Source organism: Daphnia magna, linkage group LG1 (genome assembly GCF_020631705.1).
Source record: "Daphnia magna isolate NIES linkage group LG1, ASM2063170v1.1, whole genome shotgun sequence".
NCBI lineage: Eukaryota > Metazoa > Arthropoda > Branchiopoda > Diplostraca > Daphniidae > Daphnia > Daphnia magna.
The window spans coordinates 16,459,945-16,477,467 of record NC_059182.1 but is presented as its reverse complement, the minus strand read 5'-3'; the positions used below and the strand labels follow the sequence as shown (position 1 = coordinate 16,477,467).

Sequence of the window (17,523 nt, the reverse complement as noted above, 5' to 3'; positions counted from 1 at the left end):
TCCGTATGAAAAGTAAACAGTTATCTCATCCAAGTCTAGAACGCGGATCTCCCGCGTCGCCGACAGAAACGTATCCAACAAGCCACTAACAATTTAATAACTAATAGCTAGCATACTGATAAAATAATTTTGTGTTTCCATATGCTACCCGATTACCCGACCCGATAATGACAATAACGAGTAATGGAAAGACTCATCCTATGTTCCTTGTTCCAAGAAGCAGGGAAATATTTGTGATACAAGAGTCATCTAAAGAAAGTCCACAGCTAAAAATTTCCATAAGGGAAGAGTCTTTTAATACTGTGTAGTCCTTTGTTCAATAGCAGTTTAGGTAATATAAATATTTGTCATATATTTGCATATGAAAGTCAAATATAAACCCAAATTACGGTTGATAGGTCATTTCAAGATTGCTTACGTGAATCTGGCATTCTGCAGATCAGCACAATAAGCAGAATTTTTCCCACTCCCTATTTTTGCACACTGTAGGGCTGAGTATAGGAACAAACAGTTTAGCTATTGTAAATATTTGTCATAGATTTGCATGTGAAAGCCACATATAAACCAAAATTACTGTTGATAAATCATATTTTTGCACACTGCTACGGAAAGCCGTTTGATCCATTTTTTTATAGACAACTCTTATCGCTAGCTGATCGTTTCTGTAGCAAATAAATAGCTAACTAGCACTGCCATCTGACGTTAAAAAACGACACTAATAGGAGGGATTTGAATAGACCACGCCTTCAACGAAGGAGGAGTCCACTACATATTGAATTTATCGATCGATTGTTAGGCCCATTTCGATCGCTAATGTACAGTCAATGGCGGCATGGCAGAGACGCGCATTGGAACTTGGAAGTGGATGCATGTGCGACTTGATGTGGCGTTGCATGTGGGAGGCTCCATTGGTAATGGTAAGCGTATTAATAAATTAGGGTATGTAAGGCAATGAGTTATGCCATAATATCTCACTTAGTTGGCAGACTGGTCATTTGATGATACGTGTGAACAGTGATAGTGCTTGGGTGCCTTAAGAGGGAATCGCAGAACATAGCCATAGAGCTAAAAGTCATAGAAGATTTTTAAATTGTTATTTGATTTTGTGTTGTTTCAGCAGTAGTATGTCCTTCAACAATCTGTTATGTCCAAACATGGAATGAGTCGCATGTGACTAAGTCAACCAAATGTGGCAACAACAATTAATCAGCAATGGAATTAGTCAGTGGAAAACAACACATTCATTCCTGGGGATGGTTTTGAGTTTATCTATGCTTATTGTATGTTAAATTTTTATTGTTATTATTTTAAATTAACATCTGAGGTTTTTCTTTATCATGATTGAAATTTGCTATGTTTTCAGGCCAACTGGAAGGATTCCTCTTTTTCACAGAACTTTACCATTTTCATGGTATACTTAACTGTTTGTCAGCGGATTGTCACTTGGCATCATTAGAATGGTACAGTATATTTACCCATTATTTCTTTTAGTTTTTGTTTGTGATCATATGTCTCACAGTGTTTGCATTTCTTCAGGTATGGTCCATATCAGCAGTGTTATGATGCACTTCTTAATACACCAATCCCTCAGAAAATATTCAAATTGAAATTATGGAAATTTCTGCCCTTCATGCAGAACTGCACAATGATGGGGTTCGTATAAACAAGCTTGAAATGACAAAATCAACAGTATTTTTGGTTTGGCTTACACATGCAGCTCTATGGCATGTTGATGTTAGCTAAATTGTTATTAGTCATAGGGGTAGGTAGTATGAAATGAAATATCTTCTCTTGGATGTTTGTGTCTATGTATTTGTTTGAGATGACTCTTGATACAGGAAGCTTTTCCTGCTTCTTACGAAAAGGGACATTGGATGCCTTAATGTCTAATACCACCAAGTGTCATTGCAAAGATAGGTCAAAGATATATTAATATAGATTACACTCTGAGTGATGGTGACATGGTAAAAAGAGAGAGCAGTATGAATATTTGCTGCATCATTTACTTCTATTATTTATATCTTCAAGGTATCTTACTGATTTCTATTGGTTTTATTTGTGGAAAGAATATCTCGAGCGGGAGAATTGGATCACAATTGACTAGATGTTTTACTATTTTAAATGAGTTTATCACAAAGAATTTTTTACTGATTCATGTTCTGTAATGTAGGTAGAATAATCGCAATGTCGTGGTAGTAATTCGCGAGAGATATGCCAATAGGGTTTCGCTGTTTTCAGTAAGTGTATCAGCAAGAATGTTATACTGAAGCCAACTTAATTTCTTTAATGTAGATTCGCAATCGTAATGGATTTGAAGAGGATATTGATGGAGTTTTGGTATAAAAAAGTACATGTTCGTTGGAAGGGCACCGAAGAGTTCCGGATCCTTTTACTATCGCACATATTATGGTATTTTTACAAAAATCATTGAAGTGCTTATTTGGAACCCCTTTTTTTTCTGTGGCCCTGTTTCCCCCTTGATTTATATTATTTTCTTTAACCCTTTAGTGCGTGTAAAACTAAAGGCTAAAAGAAGAAGAATGATTCAAAAACTGTGGGAGAGAATCATCAAAGAATTATACTCGTTTAGGTAATCCTTTCGAATTCGATTCCGCCGTTTTTGCTGCCCTTTTCTATAAAGCACTTCTACAGAGTGACGACTCGTCGCGAGTGCATAACATCCATATCGATAACGGTTTCCTGCGTAAAGACGAATCCGATCAAGTCGTCACTAGTTTACAGCAACTCGGGCTCAATCTTCGGGTAATTTGAGATACTTTTCTGGACCTTTCCGAATCTTATAATTGGCCAAAGTTTGATACGAGATTAATTGATACGTCGTCCTGTCACATCTCAAATTCTATGGTTTATAATTCTTTTTCTTTAACAGATTTCTTTTCCAGACAGTGGCTTCTCATTTCTATTGTCATACCAGCAATCAGATTTGATGTTTCGAATTGTTTTGGGTTGCTAAAGCAAGATTTACTTTCTACGATGCTTCCACCAACGTGCATGGTCGCCAAACTTTGTCGTTGTGTCGGACTGTAAATCCGGAAGATAAACGTCGAATTGTTGGCGATATGTTTGTCAAAGTGATAGATAGAACGGCTAACGATTTAAATGTCACTTGGGATAATCTACTTCTCGGATAAGGTACCAAATTTCTCTTTTTTGTTGTTGCATGTATTATATTGCCTTATATCACTGCATAGCTTTTATTAACCATAGTTTACTTTTACAACTATCAAAATCTTGAAAAAATGAGGAAGTAGAAAAATTATATATATATATTTTTTTTTTTCGTGGCGAAACCAGTTGCCTCAACAGCTGACATTTCCCGTATATTTTCAAGACATCTAGGGGAGAAATAACTAACTCCGTAGAATTTTTATTGGTATGTCAGCTGTCCCGTCAGCTGTTCCATTTCGCGTGGCTTCGGACAGAGGATGGCTGCTGAAACGAACGTCTCTTCTTGAAATTTTACCACTGATTCCGTGTATTTTGAGTTGCATCTTGTGAATTCAACTAGTGCAGAGTTGTTCAAGGTATTATGGCAAAAATTCATGTCAAAGTAACATCGTACCACTTATATTTTAAATTTTTAAAGGAGGAACATGGCTTGACTTTGCTAGTACGTTTTTCATCTCCATTAGTCTGATATACCCATTTTGTTTCAAAGGTGATAGGTAAAAAGAGTAGTTCTTTATAATCTTTTTCTCTATCCAAATCTCTTAGATTCTTGGAGGTGTCATCAGGTGAGGTTTGAATTTATTGGTATTAGTTTGTTTTTTAAATCATGCTTTCAGGTCTTTGAGGTGTACCTGATGTACTGTGGTGGCCGCAAAATCATTCAATGACTTGGTTTTTTCTATAGTGGTCAACAGTTTTAATTTGCAGAGATCCTGGAGGCACCTGATGTGTTTCATTGGCGTTGGAGTCACTCGGTGACAGTAATGTTATGTTGTCAGTTTAAATAAAACATATCCAGTATCATTCTTGTGTTTGTAGAATTATTACTTCATTCAATGGAAACAAAGGAGTTAAAGAAGGTAATGGTTAACTCCTTTTGTGATGCTACCATGTGAAGTTAGTTTGTTTCAGTCATTTTTTGCTTTTTTTTTTCAAGTGATTGCACTTGAAGTCTAATGGAACAAAGAAAACAATTTATTCACTGATGTTTCACCGACTGTGAAATCTATTGAAATAAGTACTTGTGAAAAGGCTGGACTTAGAGTGAAATAGGTTGGGAAAACAAATAATCTAAGTTTATCTTTGATTTGCATAAATTCCAATAAGGTGAAATGAAATTAACACAAAGAATAAATTAAAATTGAAATTGTTTTTATTGTCCCACCTCCTCCCAACAATTCCACCACTATTTTTTATAACAATATACATACACACAAATATTTACACAAACATACATACACTAAACTAAGTTAACCCGTTGGCTGCCAGGCCACGCAACCCGTAGGTTGCTTAAACTACAGTAACTAAACATCGCGTCTTAAGGATCGCGAACAAGGTGGGACTTGTCCGAAGACAAGTCCGGGCTGACACGGTGACGGAATCCATTACAGGGAATGCACACCCTCAGGAATCCGCCACCACATCGACAAAGAGAAGTCCCTACTGGTGCATTGCCTAAGGTGCCTTTCGGCGTAGGCCATTGCGGCCGGTCCCTACAAGCTACAAAAAAAATGGGACGCAAACGGGGTGGCAGCCAACGGGTTAACTTAAACATAATAATGTAAAACAAAACAATACCAGAGCGAAGATCCACGGTGAATTCTCAACGTGAAGGGCGAAAGAGAAGCCGGCGACGAGGTGATGGCGTAGACAAAGACGGCGAAGACGCCGAGACGAAGGTGAAGGCGAAGATGACTAAGACGACGAGACGGAGATGAAGGAGAAGACGACTAAGACGACGAGACGGAGATGAAGGAGAAGACGACTAAGACGACGAGACGGAGATGAAGGAGAAGACGACTAAGACGACGAGACGGAGATGAAGGCGAAGACATCAACGAAGACAGCGATGAGGTGAAGTCGTAGACAACAACGACAGGATGACGAAGAAAATGTAGTTCTAAATAGATTAAATGAGGCAAAAAAAGAAGTAAGTGATTTTGAGCGGGAAATGGCATTTGTCTGATAAAACGATGAAAAAGACAAAGAACTTACGCGTGTGGTCCACTGGGGGCGAAACTGCCGAAATTGTCAAAACGGCAGTGTCGTACCGAAGAAGATGAATATTTGCAGTCCTACCATAGAAGCTTTTGTTACAACACACCAATGCTCCATAATATAGAAACTTAAAATACCAAAAAATGGAGATGCTGTTAAAGCCTATCCATGTGAGCTGGCTAAGTAACGGTGAGAAGAACAGCAGGATTAACAATGAAGATTTCCGTGTATACAATAAAGATTTATTAAAACTGAGAAATCCAGATAATCCACTAAATTAAAATACCATGGAAAGGCAATGATGATGAATCTTATTCAGTGTTGGCATTCAGCAGATTAAGAAGTGAGGAAGAGAAGCCTGTGTAGAGAAAATTGTTACAGATGTGTGTAGTGGAAGATAAGTTATGTTCTGAAATACCACATTTAAGAGCTGAAGGGTTTTGATGATGGTTGGCTAATCAGAGAAACTTGGAAATCTGGATACCTGGGATGCTGAGGGTGGATGGTTAGCAACAAAGTAGATGAAGACTGTTGTTGACTGACGAGAGAACACATCACTAAGCTTAAACAAAAGGCTTGAGGTCCATTAACAGTACTTGAACTGGATGGTGATCTTCATGTAAGCAATAGTGGCCTTCTCAAAGTGTCAAGATCTCTTGTGGTACATTGATAGCAGGAATGCAGACTGCTGGTTCAGCAGCTATCAGCAGCTAGCATAGCTGACAAGGCGAAACACCAACACAGACAAAAAGCAATCTATTTAAAGGGTTTCTTTTCAATATATACCTAACGATAGCAATACTGAATAGATAACAACATACCGTAAATTTTTTGACGAAAAATCCTTTGAAACACATAACAGCGTAACGTAACAAACACCCATTTAACTTGTTACTCATAATCATAGACAACGAAGTGGAAGACCACGAAGGGGGCCATAAGGCTGAGAGGACGGTAGGTAGCGATGCGCGTGAGATGCCGCATAGTGGCGCTGAGTCCGCTAAGATAATAATTTTGGGTTTCCCTACTGATCCAATGCTTCACACACCGTAATTTTTAATTAAATCATGCACGGTATCACTTTGGTATGCACATGTAAATTAAACACAAAAATTCAGCATATCGTGTGAATTATTTTATATTTTTAGTGGTTGGGTAACCTACTTTCATAAAATGTTTTATTTTTCCCCATTTCCCGAGACAAAAATTTTTTTTTTTCGAATTTTCGAGATAGGGAAAATGGGTGAAAATAAAACATTTTATGAACGTAGGTTACCCAACCACTAAAAATATGAAATAATTCACACGATATGCTGAATTTTTGTGCTTAATTTACATGTGCATACCAAAGTGAACTGCATGATTTAATTAAAAATTACGGTGTGTGAAGCATTGGATCAGTAGGGAAACCCAAAATTATTATCTTAGCGGACTCAGCGCCACCATGCGGCATCTCACGCGCATCGCTACAGAGGGATATAGGCGTTAGCGGTCTTCCACTTCGTTGTCTATGCTCATAATCTTCATCACAGACTACCTGTGCCTTCATCATAAACGCACAAAAACGCCATCTAGAGTTTCCGCCTAGAACCAAAAATTATATTTTATTTTGAATGTTGAAAACGTTACAATACTTGCTTTAGAGTACTTGAATTTTGTTAATCTCTGATAGCTGAATTCCAATTTTAGGCATTACATCCTAGAAAATAGACTACTAGTTGCAGCACGAAACGGCTAAACATTGGTAGGTAAAACTGTCGTAGCCTGTAGTGTTGAAAGCAAGAAAATAACGGAATAATAGCTACCACACCCTAACGAATGCGAGAAAAGTATATCAAAATTGTTAGAACATTAAAGGTAATTTTTTACTTTTTGCATATTGTCACGGAAATTTTCCGGAAGTAACCGGAAGGAGCCAATATCTCAGGAAATAATGATCCCATAACAAAATGAGTAGGATTTTCGTGATCCTTATTAAATTTAAACAAAAATCGCGATTTTTCATGAACTAATTCAGGAAAACTTGCGATTTTTGACGATTTTGGGGTATTTTGTGTTTATACTTGGAATCGACCCCAAATTAGACGAGGATCACGAAAATGTGAATGTTTTATCTGACAGACCCACAAATAAGGAGTTATTTGGTATTTTAAAACCGGAAGTAAAACCGAAAGTCGAAATTCCGGAAATCTAAAAAATGGATTTTGTTCTCCTTCAAATGGTTAACAAGATTTTGATAATTCTAAAAGTAAACTATTGTTATTAAAAGCTATGCGGTGTTTTAAAACTTCTAAAAGTACAATTTCAGTTCTGACACCTTAATAGACTTGAATCGAAAAATCATACATTTAACACGATTAAACCACTTACTTACTTGGTATTTAGTGAAAACCTGCAACCGAAATATGACAGTACTTGTCAAAACAATGTTTTGGGTTCTACTAGTATCTGGCTGGATGCAGCTAGACTACGCAAGGCCCTTTCAATGGTTTGTCTGCTTTCGAGCTGCCCCGTATGCGTGAATGAAAATGCCACGAGGAATTACAATTTTAAACTTTTATTACCCTCCACTTATCCATTCTTCATGGATTAATCAACAAGTATCATCAATCAATCCCCTGAAAAGTGAAGAACACCTCTGGGTTTTAAGAATAATAATATAACTAAATATAAATATATAACCAGGACCAGGAAACGGGTAACATTCCAGTAATACTGTGGACAGACCCAGCTCACGACCTAAGACCTTACTTCATCTTTAAGGAAATGAAATCTGTTGGGAAAAATTGCGAAAAGAGTAAAGATCTTACTGGAATGCTACAACGCAATTACCTTTAAGAGGTTCTACTACACTACCGTAAATGCGAAACTGACGAACCATTTCGGAATCGTTATGATGAGTCTTTATGGCTCCTTTAAAAATTTAAAATATAAGTGGTACGATGTTACTTTGACATGAATTTTTGCCATAATACCTTGAACAACTCTGCATTGATTGAATTCACAAGATGCAACTCAAAATACACGGAATCAGTGGTAAAATTTCAAGAAGAGACGTTCGTTTCAGCAGCCATCCTCTGTCCGAAGCCACGCGAAATGGAACAGCTGACGGGACAGCTGACATACCAATAAAAATTCTACGGAGTTAGTTATTTCTCCCCTAGATGTCTTGAAAATATACGGGAAATGTCAGCGGTTGAGGCAACCGGTTTCGCCACGAAAAAAAAAAAATATATAGTTTTTCTACTTCATCTTTTCAAGATTTTGATAGTTGTAAAAGTAAACTATGGTTAATAAAAGCTATGCAGTGATATAAGGCAATATAATACATGCAACAACAAAAAAGAGAAATTTGATACCTTATCCGAGAAGTAGATTATCCCAAGTGACATTTAAATCGTTAGCCGTTCTATCTATCACTTTGACAAACATATCGCCAACAATTCGACGTTTATCTTCCGGATTTACTTATACTTACTTATAAGTCAAGGGGGAAACGGGGCCACAGAAAAAAATGGGTTCCAAATAAGCACTTCAATGATTTTTGTAAAAATACCATAATATGTGCGATAGTAAAAGGATCCGGAACTCTTCGGTGCCCTTCCAACGAACATGTACTTTTTTATACCAAAACTCCATCAATATCCTCTTCAAATCCATTACGATTGCGAATCTACATTAAAGAAATTAAGTTGGCTTCAGTATAACATTCTTGCTGATACACTTACTGAAAACAGCGAAACCCTATTGGCATATCTCTCGCGAATTACTACCACGACATTGCGATTATTCTACCTACATTACAGAACATGAATCAGTAAAAAATTCTTTGTGATAAACTCATTTAAAATAGTAAAACATCTAGTCAATTGTGATCCAATTCTCCCGCTCGAGATATTCTTTCCACAAATAAAACCAATAGAAATCAGTAAGATACCTTGAAGATATAAATAATAGAAGTAAATGATGCAGCAAATATTCATACTGCTCTCTCTTTTTACCATGTCACCATCACTCAGAGTGTAATCTATATTAATATATCTTTGACCTATCTTTGCAATGACACTTGGTTGGTATTAGACATTAAGGCATCCAATATCCCTTTTCGTAAGAAGCAGGAAAAGCTTCCTGTATCAAGAGTCATCTCAAACAAATACATAGGCACAAACATCCAAGAGAAGATATTTCATTTCATACTACCTACCCCTATGATTAATAACAATTTAGCTAACATCAACATGCCATAGAGCTGCATGTGTAAGCCAAACCAAAAATACTGTTGGTTTTGTCATTTCAAGCTTGTTTATACGAACCCCATCATTGTGCAGTTCTGCATGAAGGGCAGAAATTTCCATAATTTCAATTTGAATATTTTCTGAGCGATTGGTGTATTAAGAAGTGCATCATAACACTGCTGATATGGACCATACCTGAAGAAATGCAAACACTGTGAGACATATGATCACAAACAAAAACTAAAAGAAATAATGGGCAAATATACTGTACCATTCTAATGATGCCAAGTGACAATCCGCTGACAAACAGTTAAGTATACCATGAAAATGGTAAAGTTCTGTGAAAAAGAGGAATCCTTCCAGTTGGCCTGAAAACATGGCAAATTTCAATCATGATAAAGAAAAACCTCAGATGTTAATTTAAAATAATAACAATAAAAATTTAACATACATTAAGCATAGATAAACTCAAAACCATCCTCAGGAATGAATGTGTTGTTTTCCACTGACTAATTCCATTGCTGACTAATTGTTGTTGCCACATTTGGTTGACTTAGTCACATGCGACTCATTCCATGTTTGGACATAACAGATTGTTGAAGGACATACTACTGCTGAAACAACACAAAATCAAATAACAATTTAAAAATCTTCTATGACTTCTAGCTCTATGGCTATGTTCTGCGATTCCCTCTTAAGGCACCCAAGCACTATCACTGTTCACACGTATCATCAAATGACCAGTCTGCCAACTAAGTGAGATATTATGGCATAGCTCATTGCCTTACATACCCTAATTTATTAATACGCTTACCATTACCAATGGAGCCTCCCACATGCAACGCCACATCAAGTCGCACATGCATCCACTTCCAAGTTCCAATGCGCGTCTCCGCCATGCCGCCATTGACTGTACATTAGCGATCGAAATGGGCCTAACAATCGACCGATAAATTCAATATGTAGTGGACTCCTCCTTCGTTGAAGGCGTGGTCTATTCAAATCCCTCCTATTAGTATCATTTTTTAACATCAGATGGCAGTGCTAGTCATCTATTTATTTGCTACAGAAACGATCAGCTAGCGATTAAGCCTCGCTTACACTAGAGGGTTTTTTAAGCTTTTAAGCTTTTAATTTTAAGAAGTTAAGGTATTATTATAAGATATTATATATGTAATGCTATTTATTATAAGATATTATTTAAGTATATTATATTATTAAAAGATTAAGGAACTAAAAGCTTAAGAAAAACCTCTAGTGTAAGCGAGGCTTAAGAGTTGTTTATAAAAAAATGGATCAAACGGTGTTCCGTAGTTATAGAGCTTAGAGCAAGTGACTGACGCGTACCCCCTACTGTTTTACGAATGCACCTTACTACAGTGCCGGTCCAGTTATAGAACCGCGTTGGTTCTATAACCAAGCACCCGATCTTAGTGCCACCTATCGTTGGTTCTTTCATCCCTCAAACTTTGACGGTCTTAGAATGTAAGGGCACATAGCAGAGTGGTAATGCTGTTCGTCATGGATCTATAGTCCCGTGTTCGAACCGTTGCTATGACTAACTTAAAAAGATTTTTAATATATGTGTAATATAGTCTATGGCTATGAATGGTGAGATACTAGTGTATCTTCATTGGTGGGGGACCATCCACAGAGGAAGTGGTTTGATGAACTAGAAGAACTGTTGTCATACCAGAAGGAAAAAGAAATTAGAGTTGGTAGAAGGACTGGAATGTAACAAGGTGCTAGAAGATAAGAATGAATAGTGGAAGCCATTTTATTATGTTGTATTTGGTATGAATAACTTTACCGCCTATTATTATTGTATTTGGTATGAATAACTTTACCGCCTATTATTATTAGTTGGGTCATTGAACCAATGTACAACATTGCCTAAAAAGATAAAACCCATTACAGTACTATTTTTTTGCATGTTTTAAAAGGCAAAACCCATTCATTCCCGCCATAGAAAATCGATATAGAACATAATACGGCCAACGGTGGCGCTGAAACACGGCAAAGAAAAATCGGTTCGATAACCGAGCCGGTTCCATAGCTAGGCGGTTCTATAACTGGACCGGCACTGTATTTTAAGAGAGAAATTGCGGCTGGCGGCCATGTTTGTATCTCGATACAAACATGGCTTCCAGCCGCAAAAGCTATCTTAAAACACCAAGGTGCGTTCGTAAAACATTGGGGGTACGCGTCAGTCACTTGCTCTATTGTATTAAAATTCGGCTTAGAACTTTGACTTGGAATTCAATAAAACTTAACCTATTACAACCAAAATAAGAAGCTAATAAAATATTGGTGTTCCACTCAAACTCAATTAATCGATTTTTGGATGAAACTGATCCAGAGTGGCAAACACTTGGAATCAGAAAAAGCCCAAAACTAAGTTTTAAAAGAGGGCAGCATTTTGTTTTGTTTTTTTACAAGCGGTCTAACAAGAAAACCAGCAACTTAATTAAATTCAACGTTCAATTTAGATTATTCTGTGATATTTTTGTCGAATTCTATGAGATGACGTTTTTCGCAGATTTAACAAAAATGGGAACCCCTTCCCACTTTTCCATTTTTGGCCAAATTTCAACTTTTGTTTAAAATACATGATTTCAATTCAGAATTGAATGCTAATCACGGAAATCAAATTTATTTTTCAATTGGCCTTATACTTTTTTAAACTTTACGTAAACAACAAAATATAAAGTTGGGGTGGTAACAATACTTTATTTTCGTTTATTTTAAAATCGGCTAATTTAACGAGAAAATCATTTACATAATCGAAATTAGCTATCAGTTTTGATTATACTGTGTGACATGTAGTGTGACATGCAGTTTCTCAGAGCATATACGGTTGCCGCGATTCAAGAGCAACTACAGCCCAACCCTATCGGGATTCGGGAACTTCCCGAACGGAGTGAGGGCCCCTTGTATCAAGTTTATTTTATTTTTAATGCTACACGATGAAATTAAATACGATTTCTAATTGCGAAATCGTCATAACCCAAAGCTTATGAAAAATAAATTGCAATACCCTTAACGAAAAAAAAAAGATGTAGAGGTTATGAGATTTTAACTCTGATACTTTGAATCACATGTACTGTATGATACCACAGAGATATGGTTGTTTGCATTGTTTTTTCGGTTAATCCTAGATCTCCAGTAAACTTTGTGAACGAGTATCGATATAATTTTTCGAATAAGCCCTAAAATATTTGTAAAGCTGCTTTGTTTTTGGAGAACGGCAAATAGTTTTCCTATGTACTAAAATTTATAACTTTAAATTCATTAACTTTAAAATCCCCCTAAAAATATCGGTGTATTGATATTCTGCAATTAACTGGCCGGATGAGTCATAGATCGTGGGCATCGTGAACTAAGCACAGAGAAAACAATTAGTACCTTTTGAGTTTCAAATTGTTCAAAAACCTTTAAACTATCAACGATTTCGACCGTCAAATCACTATTTTCCCAGACAAATTTTCAACACCAAAATAATTATAGGTCATGGGAATCGAACTCAGATCATTATTGTTGTGAGTAGTGTCTTATCTCTTATACCACTGTGCCATTCATATTAATAACTATGGAACTAAACAAGTGCACTATCAAAATCTAGCAGTTGTGCAGTCCTTATATCCGTTATCTATCGAGATTATGTAAACCGTTAGAAAGAAGATATTGTTGTAACTTAGCTTTATTGTTGTAACACTTTACATATTTCAACGTAAGAACTTCTCAATAATGGTTTGTTTAAACCAAATCTGACTAAACTGAATGTGATCCCCTTCTACTTTCAAGAAATGAAGTTTACCTTGGCTATCCATGGTACGTAAGCCTAGGCGATCCTGTCAAAGGTGGCAACAAAAGAAGAGGAATTTGAAAATAACAATAGTCAACTAATTAGATGATGGAACTATACCTCTATATAGAGTGGTGACTCTTGAAGAGTATAAGTTGAATTCAAATCATTTTCGCGATAAAAACCAAACCATTCTGTAATTTACACGATTACAATTATAAAGTATGCAACAACAAAAAAAAACTCATATATATATAAATAAAATTACCAACAGTTGCCGATTTGAAATTTTACCTGTTTCAATTGGTTGTACAACCGTATCTTTCGTAAACTTTACCATGACAAAGTTTTTCAGCTGTTGCAAATTAGTTTTATAAGTTTCATTGATTGCCTGTAATGAGAAAAAAGCAAAGTTCATAAGACTATCATCCAAGATCTAAGACATCATGTTCTATATCTGAGCTAATTCATTACCCTCTCATTATTTATATCGGCAAGAAATACACTTGCTTCTTTGTATGTCTCCTCATCCAATGGATCATGCCAATACTCTGCCGGGGCGATGAAATTTTGAATCCATCTAGACCGAATGCCGATAATTTAAAAAATCTTGAGATAAGTATAGGTTTGAGTACACACTTTTTGTAAGCTCCGTGGTTGAGCAACGTCCGAATGTAGTTACAAAACTTGACATCATCCCCCAAGCACCGAGGGAGCCCATACACACCTTGATGTTGAGAGCCAAGAGTGATCAGATTAGCCATTGGAGGATTAGGGCATCGTTGAGCTACAGCTCTCCTGCCAAACACAAAAGAATTGATGTAACTAACACAATCTATTTCTATAAAAGGTAGTACAGGAATTACAAGAATTGCCCTCCTTGGGAGATACCAAGACCTTGATATCCTAGAGCTAATTTTGAATCATTTCTGATGAGGTCACAGACAAATTTGACTTGATCGTTTGCATTTTTTATGTAAGCATTCTCAAAATCCTTAAATATAGAGTTATCACACCTTGTTCTAGAGAAAACATTAATATGCATTATCACCTCTTTGATGGTTTTCCCAATCTTTAATGAAATAACATAAACATCAGGAATTTCTTGTTGTATAAACTTTTGTAAGCCACCAATGCTCAAGGGATTACAGCATACATCTCCTAGAGAAGGAATCATGGAATATAAACGTATTATTAGTCAAAGAACCAAAATCTTTGCATAACTGGATTACCTAAGCCATGCCAGATAACAATCGGTAATACCGACAAACAAATTTGAAAATTAATTAAGACAAGAAACGACAGAAGGACAAACTTCATCCTCGATGTAAAAAGTGCATTACAGTGCAAAACCGACATGATTTGTAGGCTTTCAAGCACTCAATGCACTTTTTGAAGGCAGTCTCGCACATTTGACATTTGACAATTCGGAATTCCCTCACTCCCCAAACATTACGCATTTTTTTTTTTTTGTCTATTGCCGTAAACGTAGTGTGACCGTCCCCCTGAAGATGGACACACAAGATTGAAAATGTTTATTTTTATTTTTTTTTCAATACCAAACCGCTCACGCTCTTCGCAAAGTTCCCAATACCATACCATAATTCTTATAATTTTTTTTTAATACAAATCTTTTGGGCATCAGCAATAGCAAGAAACCTTACCGGAGATTTCATTTTGATCCAGACACCGAATAACACAGAATTTAAAACTAGATAAAAGAAGTTTTTTTTTTACACCAAAGAAAAAATGTCAAGCCAGATCCCATCACTATGAAGTATACCTGTGCCAGAGTGCTCCAGTAATTGATATGTTGTTAGTCTCCTTTACGGTACCTTGTAACAACTGTATAGCTCTTAGTCAACACTTAACGCCTCCTTAACCCCCCTTGAAATGTCTTATCAATAAAGTATTGTTCAAAAGAAAGGCCTTGATGATTTTGGAGTCTTAATATATTGGTGTGTGATTATGGATACAACTATGATTATGGATACAAATTTTGAACAAATCGAGCGCCTCTTCAGCCGGCAACCCCCACGCTGACACCGTTAACGCCATAGCCAATACCGTACGTGCCGCTTCCTACGAGGCCTACCAAAAAAAAAGATGATACTTTATTTTGGAATAAACAATATAACAGTATAAACAGTGAATAGCGATCTGTAAAGGAACAATGTTTTTTTGTTTTTGTTTTTTTCTATTTTTCTTTTTTTTTTTACCATATCCGTTGTAGCCGGTATTATAACCGGGACCGTAAGTGCCGTAACCACCTAAAATAGGTAACAAGATCCGTTCATACTACTTGCGTTAATGCTTCAAATATGTTTAACTAAAGATTGCCTTTACCATAACCGCTGTATCCATATCCATTTCCATTATCTAGTTACACATTTGGATAAAGGAAGCAAAATTTGATTCATTTTTACATAATAAGGATTCAGATTATGCGTTCGTACTGTTTATGGGCGGATAGTAACCATATCCAGTGTAACCATAGCCTGGATAACTTCCGCCGCCACCATAACTTCCTCCGGGATACGGTGGGTATACTGGAGGAATAGAGCCACCTCCGCCTCCGTATCCTCCCCCGTAGCCTCCACCGTAGCCTCCGCCGTAGCCCCCGCCGTAGCCCCCGCCGTAGCCCCCGCCGTAGCCCCCGCCGTAACCTCCGCCGTAACCTCCGCCATACCCTCCACCATAGTGTGGACTTGCTAAGGCCTATGAAAGCGTTAGAGGAAAGACATTGTACGCGTTAAAATGAGTTCAGATAAATTTCCGGGTTAAAATATGTTACGGTTTTCTTAGATAATCTTGGATCGACCGATAGGGATTGGCTTTTTGCTTCTGGATCATTTTCAGCGGATGAGATTTGTGCTGATGTCGAATACATCATAACTGCCAGGAAAAACAAGCGCAACACGGCGGATGTTTGCTAGAAAAGTAAAACAAAAGAACAATGTGTTGATAGAATTTCCAAACTTTCATGCGGGATTTTTCGTTCACATTAGAACAGAAATGATAAACAAAAGTTAAAAGTGACAAACAAGAAAGTTGTAAATAGTTATTTCCTGTTGTCAGCCAAAAAAATTAGAAAACAGGAAGATGGGTATTTATCGACCTATTTAACATGATACCTGTATCATATGGAAAGGGTTTTCATCACGAAAGGTGAAATGGAATATTCGCCTTATTACAGAGGAAGTTCAGTCCTTGTGTAACATCAAATGAAATCAATTTTTGCGATCATTTTATCAACACATCAATAAGCCCCGGAAATAAATCTCTTTTAGTTTTTATTTTCACTCTAGTGAACACTGAAAACTATTTTCAATCCTCTTGTATTATTCGTTTTCCTAACGCTACAACGCACCATTAAGTTATAAGAAAGTCTGATCGAACAACAGTTTGTCACGAAGTAAAAAATGTTTTGAAAATAAGACTTACCAAAGACCTCATGTTCGTTGTTCGTGATATTGGAAGTCTGTCGAGTACCAATCTTTACACCAAACTATAGCCTCATCAGTGGAGTGTTGCTTATTTTATACCTCATCAAAGTGGGACAAGAGGTTTCCGGTCTCACGTCTGACATGAGGAGGCTTAGTAAAACAATACCGAAAGTTACCAAAAAAAAAAAAAAAAACGGTTATTCGCTTTCCCTTTTTCGGTAAACAACAAGCACAGACATGGTTTTAAATCCACGCCTAGTGTTGGCCACTTTTTACGGTCATTAGTTTGTTCCTGATCAACTAAACCCCCCCCCCTCCCCCATGAAATAAACAAACAATAAAAGGGCACTGAATATTTTGCTAACAAGCCGATCGTATTCTAACAACCAACTGCAAGGTTATGTAATCATCACAGAACGTGGTGTCAACTTTATGACTTTACTTAACTTATGTTGATCAACTTTCGCTTTAGTGTTGCGGCATCGCAGGTTGCCTTTCGAGTCGCTTTCATTTGACCTCAGACGGATAAGCAAATAGAGATGCAGGTTTGAACAAGGCCACACACGAATTCGTCTAAACCAGCGAGGAGAAAGTCGAAAAGAAAAAAAACTAAACAAGGGGTTAAAAGGGGCGTATCTTTCCATGTTTGAGGAAGACCGACTCCCGCAGGCGAAGCCTTGAATCATTGGAACTATGCCATTATTGCATTTTCAATGCCAATGTTACGTTCTCTTGTCTAGAAACTAAACTATTAACGATCTTGGCGAATTGCGCAAACAATCTTCATTCTCTGAAAGAGATATTTTTCCGCAAACAACTTCTCAGCAATTAAAAGATTTTAGTGCTTTTC

The 17,523-nt window shown here is 36.8% G+C and overlaps 3 protein-coding genes and 2 long non-coding RNA genes across 31 annotated transcripts; 1 reads left to right on the top strand and 4 right to left on the bottom strand.

Moving 5' to 3' along the window:
• Positions 1-617: 617 nt before the first annotated feature.
• On the top strand, positions 618-4,303 carry LOC123466332. 16 transcript variants are annotated; one of them, XR_006642625.1, is made up of 10 exons: positions 624-917; positions 980-1,280; positions 1,364-1,460; positions 1,537-2,028; positions 2,171-2,237; positions 2,293-2,409; positions 2,509-2,763; positions 2,891-3,153; positions 3,316-3,545; positions 3,608-3,993. XR_006642625.1 is itself a non-coding variant. In XM_045168222.1 (4 exons), the coding sequence occupies exons 1-4, from the start codon at positions 833-835 to the stop codon at positions 2,429-2,431; spliced, it is 438 nt and encodes a 145-aa protein (XP_045024157.1). In that variant the 5' UTR covers positions 618-832; the 3' UTR covers positions 2,432-2,491. The 16 variants fall into 16 exon arrangements, 1 of the variants encoding a protein (XP_045024157.1); XR_006642623.1 differs by having other exon boundaries at positions 625-917; positions 1,537-2,106; XR_006642615.1 differs by adding an exon at positions 4,127-4,303 and having other exon boundaries at positions 626-917; positions 1,537-2,237; positions 3,608-4,049.
• Positions 4,304-4,367: 64 nt separating this feature from the next.
• Positions 4,368-6,204, bottom strand: LOC123469378. Of its 2 annotated transcripts, none has more exons than XR_006642630.1 (6): positions 6,009-6,204; positions 5,606-5,943; positions 5,474-5,545; positions 5,325-5,366; positions 5,185-5,264; positions 4,368-5,089 (listed from the first exon to the last, which is right to left on the bottom strand). It is a non-coding gene; the product is annotated as an uncharacterized LOC123469378 (long non-coding RNA). The 2 variants fall into 2 exon arrangements; XR_006642631.1 differs by having other exon boundaries at positions 5,606-5,906; positions 6,009-6,203.
• A 1,524-nt stretch (positions 6,205-7,728) lies between these two features.
• LOC116923113 lies at positions 7,729-10,395 on the bottom strand. 9 transcript variants are annotated; one of them, XR_006642607.1, is made up of 9 exons: positions 10,237-10,395; positions 9,874-10,036; positions 9,694-9,790; positions 9,501-9,617; positions 8,916-8,982; positions 8,547-8,860; positions 8,163-8,355; positions 8,020-8,100; positions 7,729-7,960 (listed from the first exon to the last, which is right to left on the bottom strand). It is a non-coding gene; the product is annotated as an uncharacterized LOC116923113 (long non-coding RNA). The 9 variants fall into 9 exon arrangements; XR_006642614.1 differs by having other exon boundaries at positions 9,874-10,174; positions 10,237-10,350; XR_006642611.1 differs by lacking the exons at positions 9,501-9,617; positions 9,694-9,790; positions 9,874-10,036; positions 10,237-10,395 and having other exon boundaries at positions 7,729-7,805; positions 7,876-7,960; positions 8,916-9,385.
• Positions 10,396-13,104: 2,709 nt separating this feature from the next.
• On the bottom strand, positions 13,105-14,685 carry LOC116923059 (palmitoyl-protein thioesterase 1). 2 transcript variants are annotated; one of them, XM_032929597.2, is made up of 8 exons: positions 14,460-14,685; positions 14,279-14,388; positions 14,094-14,221; positions 13,867-14,025; positions 13,702-13,807; positions 13,496-13,618; positions 13,348-13,421; positions 13,105-13,273 (listed from the first exon to the last, which is right to left on the bottom strand). In XM_032929597.2, the coding sequence occupies exons 1-7, from the start codon at positions 14,584-14,586 to the stop codon at positions 13,389-13,391; spliced, it is 786 nt and encodes a 261-aa protein (XP_032785488.1). In that variant the 5' UTR covers positions 14,587-14,685; the 3' UTR covers positions 13,105-13,273; positions 13,348-13,388. The 2 variants fall into 2 exon arrangements, with proteins under 2 accessions (XP_032785488.1, XP_032785487.1); XM_032929596.2 differs by having other exon boundaries at positions 13,522-13,618.
• A 476-nt stretch (positions 14,686-15,161) lies between these two features.
• LOC116923064 (keratin-associated protein 6-2) lies at positions 15,162-16,830 on the bottom strand. Of its 2 annotated transcripts, XM_045168221.1 has the most exons (7): positions 16,672-16,830; positions 16,022-16,159; positions 15,882-15,945; positions 15,684-15,821; positions 15,574-15,606; positions 15,447-15,497; positions 15,162-15,318 (listed from the first exon to the last, which is right to left on the bottom strand). In XM_045168221.1, exons 1-7 carry the CDS (start codon positions 16,681-16,683, stop codon positions 15,248-15,250), a joined length of 507 nt encoding a protein of 168 aa, XP_045024156.1. In that variant the 5' UTR covers positions 16,684-16,830; the 3' UTR covers positions 15,162-15,247. The 2 variants fall into 2 exon arrangements, with proteins under 2 accessions (XP_045024156.1, XP_032785489.2); XM_032929598.2 differs by having other exon boundaries at positions 15,684-15,945.
• Positions 16,831-17,523: the final 693 nt, after the last annotated feature.

Bases quoted from the DNA above. Each gene is read 5' to 3' on its own strand.
- LOC116923064 (XM_032929598.2), bottom strand. The intron at 15,946-16,021 runs GTAACATATTTT...ACGCTTTCATAG, and splicing joins CAAGATTATCTAAGAAAACC to GCCTTAGCAAGTCCACACTA. The intron at 15,319-15,446 runs GTAAAAAAAAAA...TTTTTTTGGTAG, and splicing joins TACCGGCTACAACGGATATG to GCCTCGTAGGAAGCGGCACG.
- LOC123466332 (XM_045168222.1), top strand. From the start codon at position 833: ATGGCAGAGACGCGCATTGGAACTTGGAAGTGGATGCATGTGCGACTT. The intron at 1,461-1,536 runs GTACAGTATATT...GCATTTCTTCAG, and splicing joins CACTTGGCATCATTAGAATG to GTATGGTCCATATCAGCAGT. The intron at 1,654-2,292 runs GTTCGTATAAAC...TCTTTAATGTAG, and splicing joins CAGAACTGCACAATGATGGG to ATTCGCAATCGTAATGGATT.
- LOC116923059 (XM_032929596.2), bottom strand. From the start codon at position 14,586: ATGTCGGTTTTGCACTGTAATGCACTTTTTACATCGAGGATGAAGTTT. The intron at 13,808-13,866 runs GTGTGTACTCAA...CATTCGGTCTAG, and splicing joins AACCACGGAGCTTACAAAAA to ATGGATTCAAAATTTCATCG. The intron at 13,619-13,701 runs GTAATGAATTAG...TTCTCATTACAG, and splicing joins CCGATATAAATAATGAGAGG to GCAATCAATGAAACTTATAA.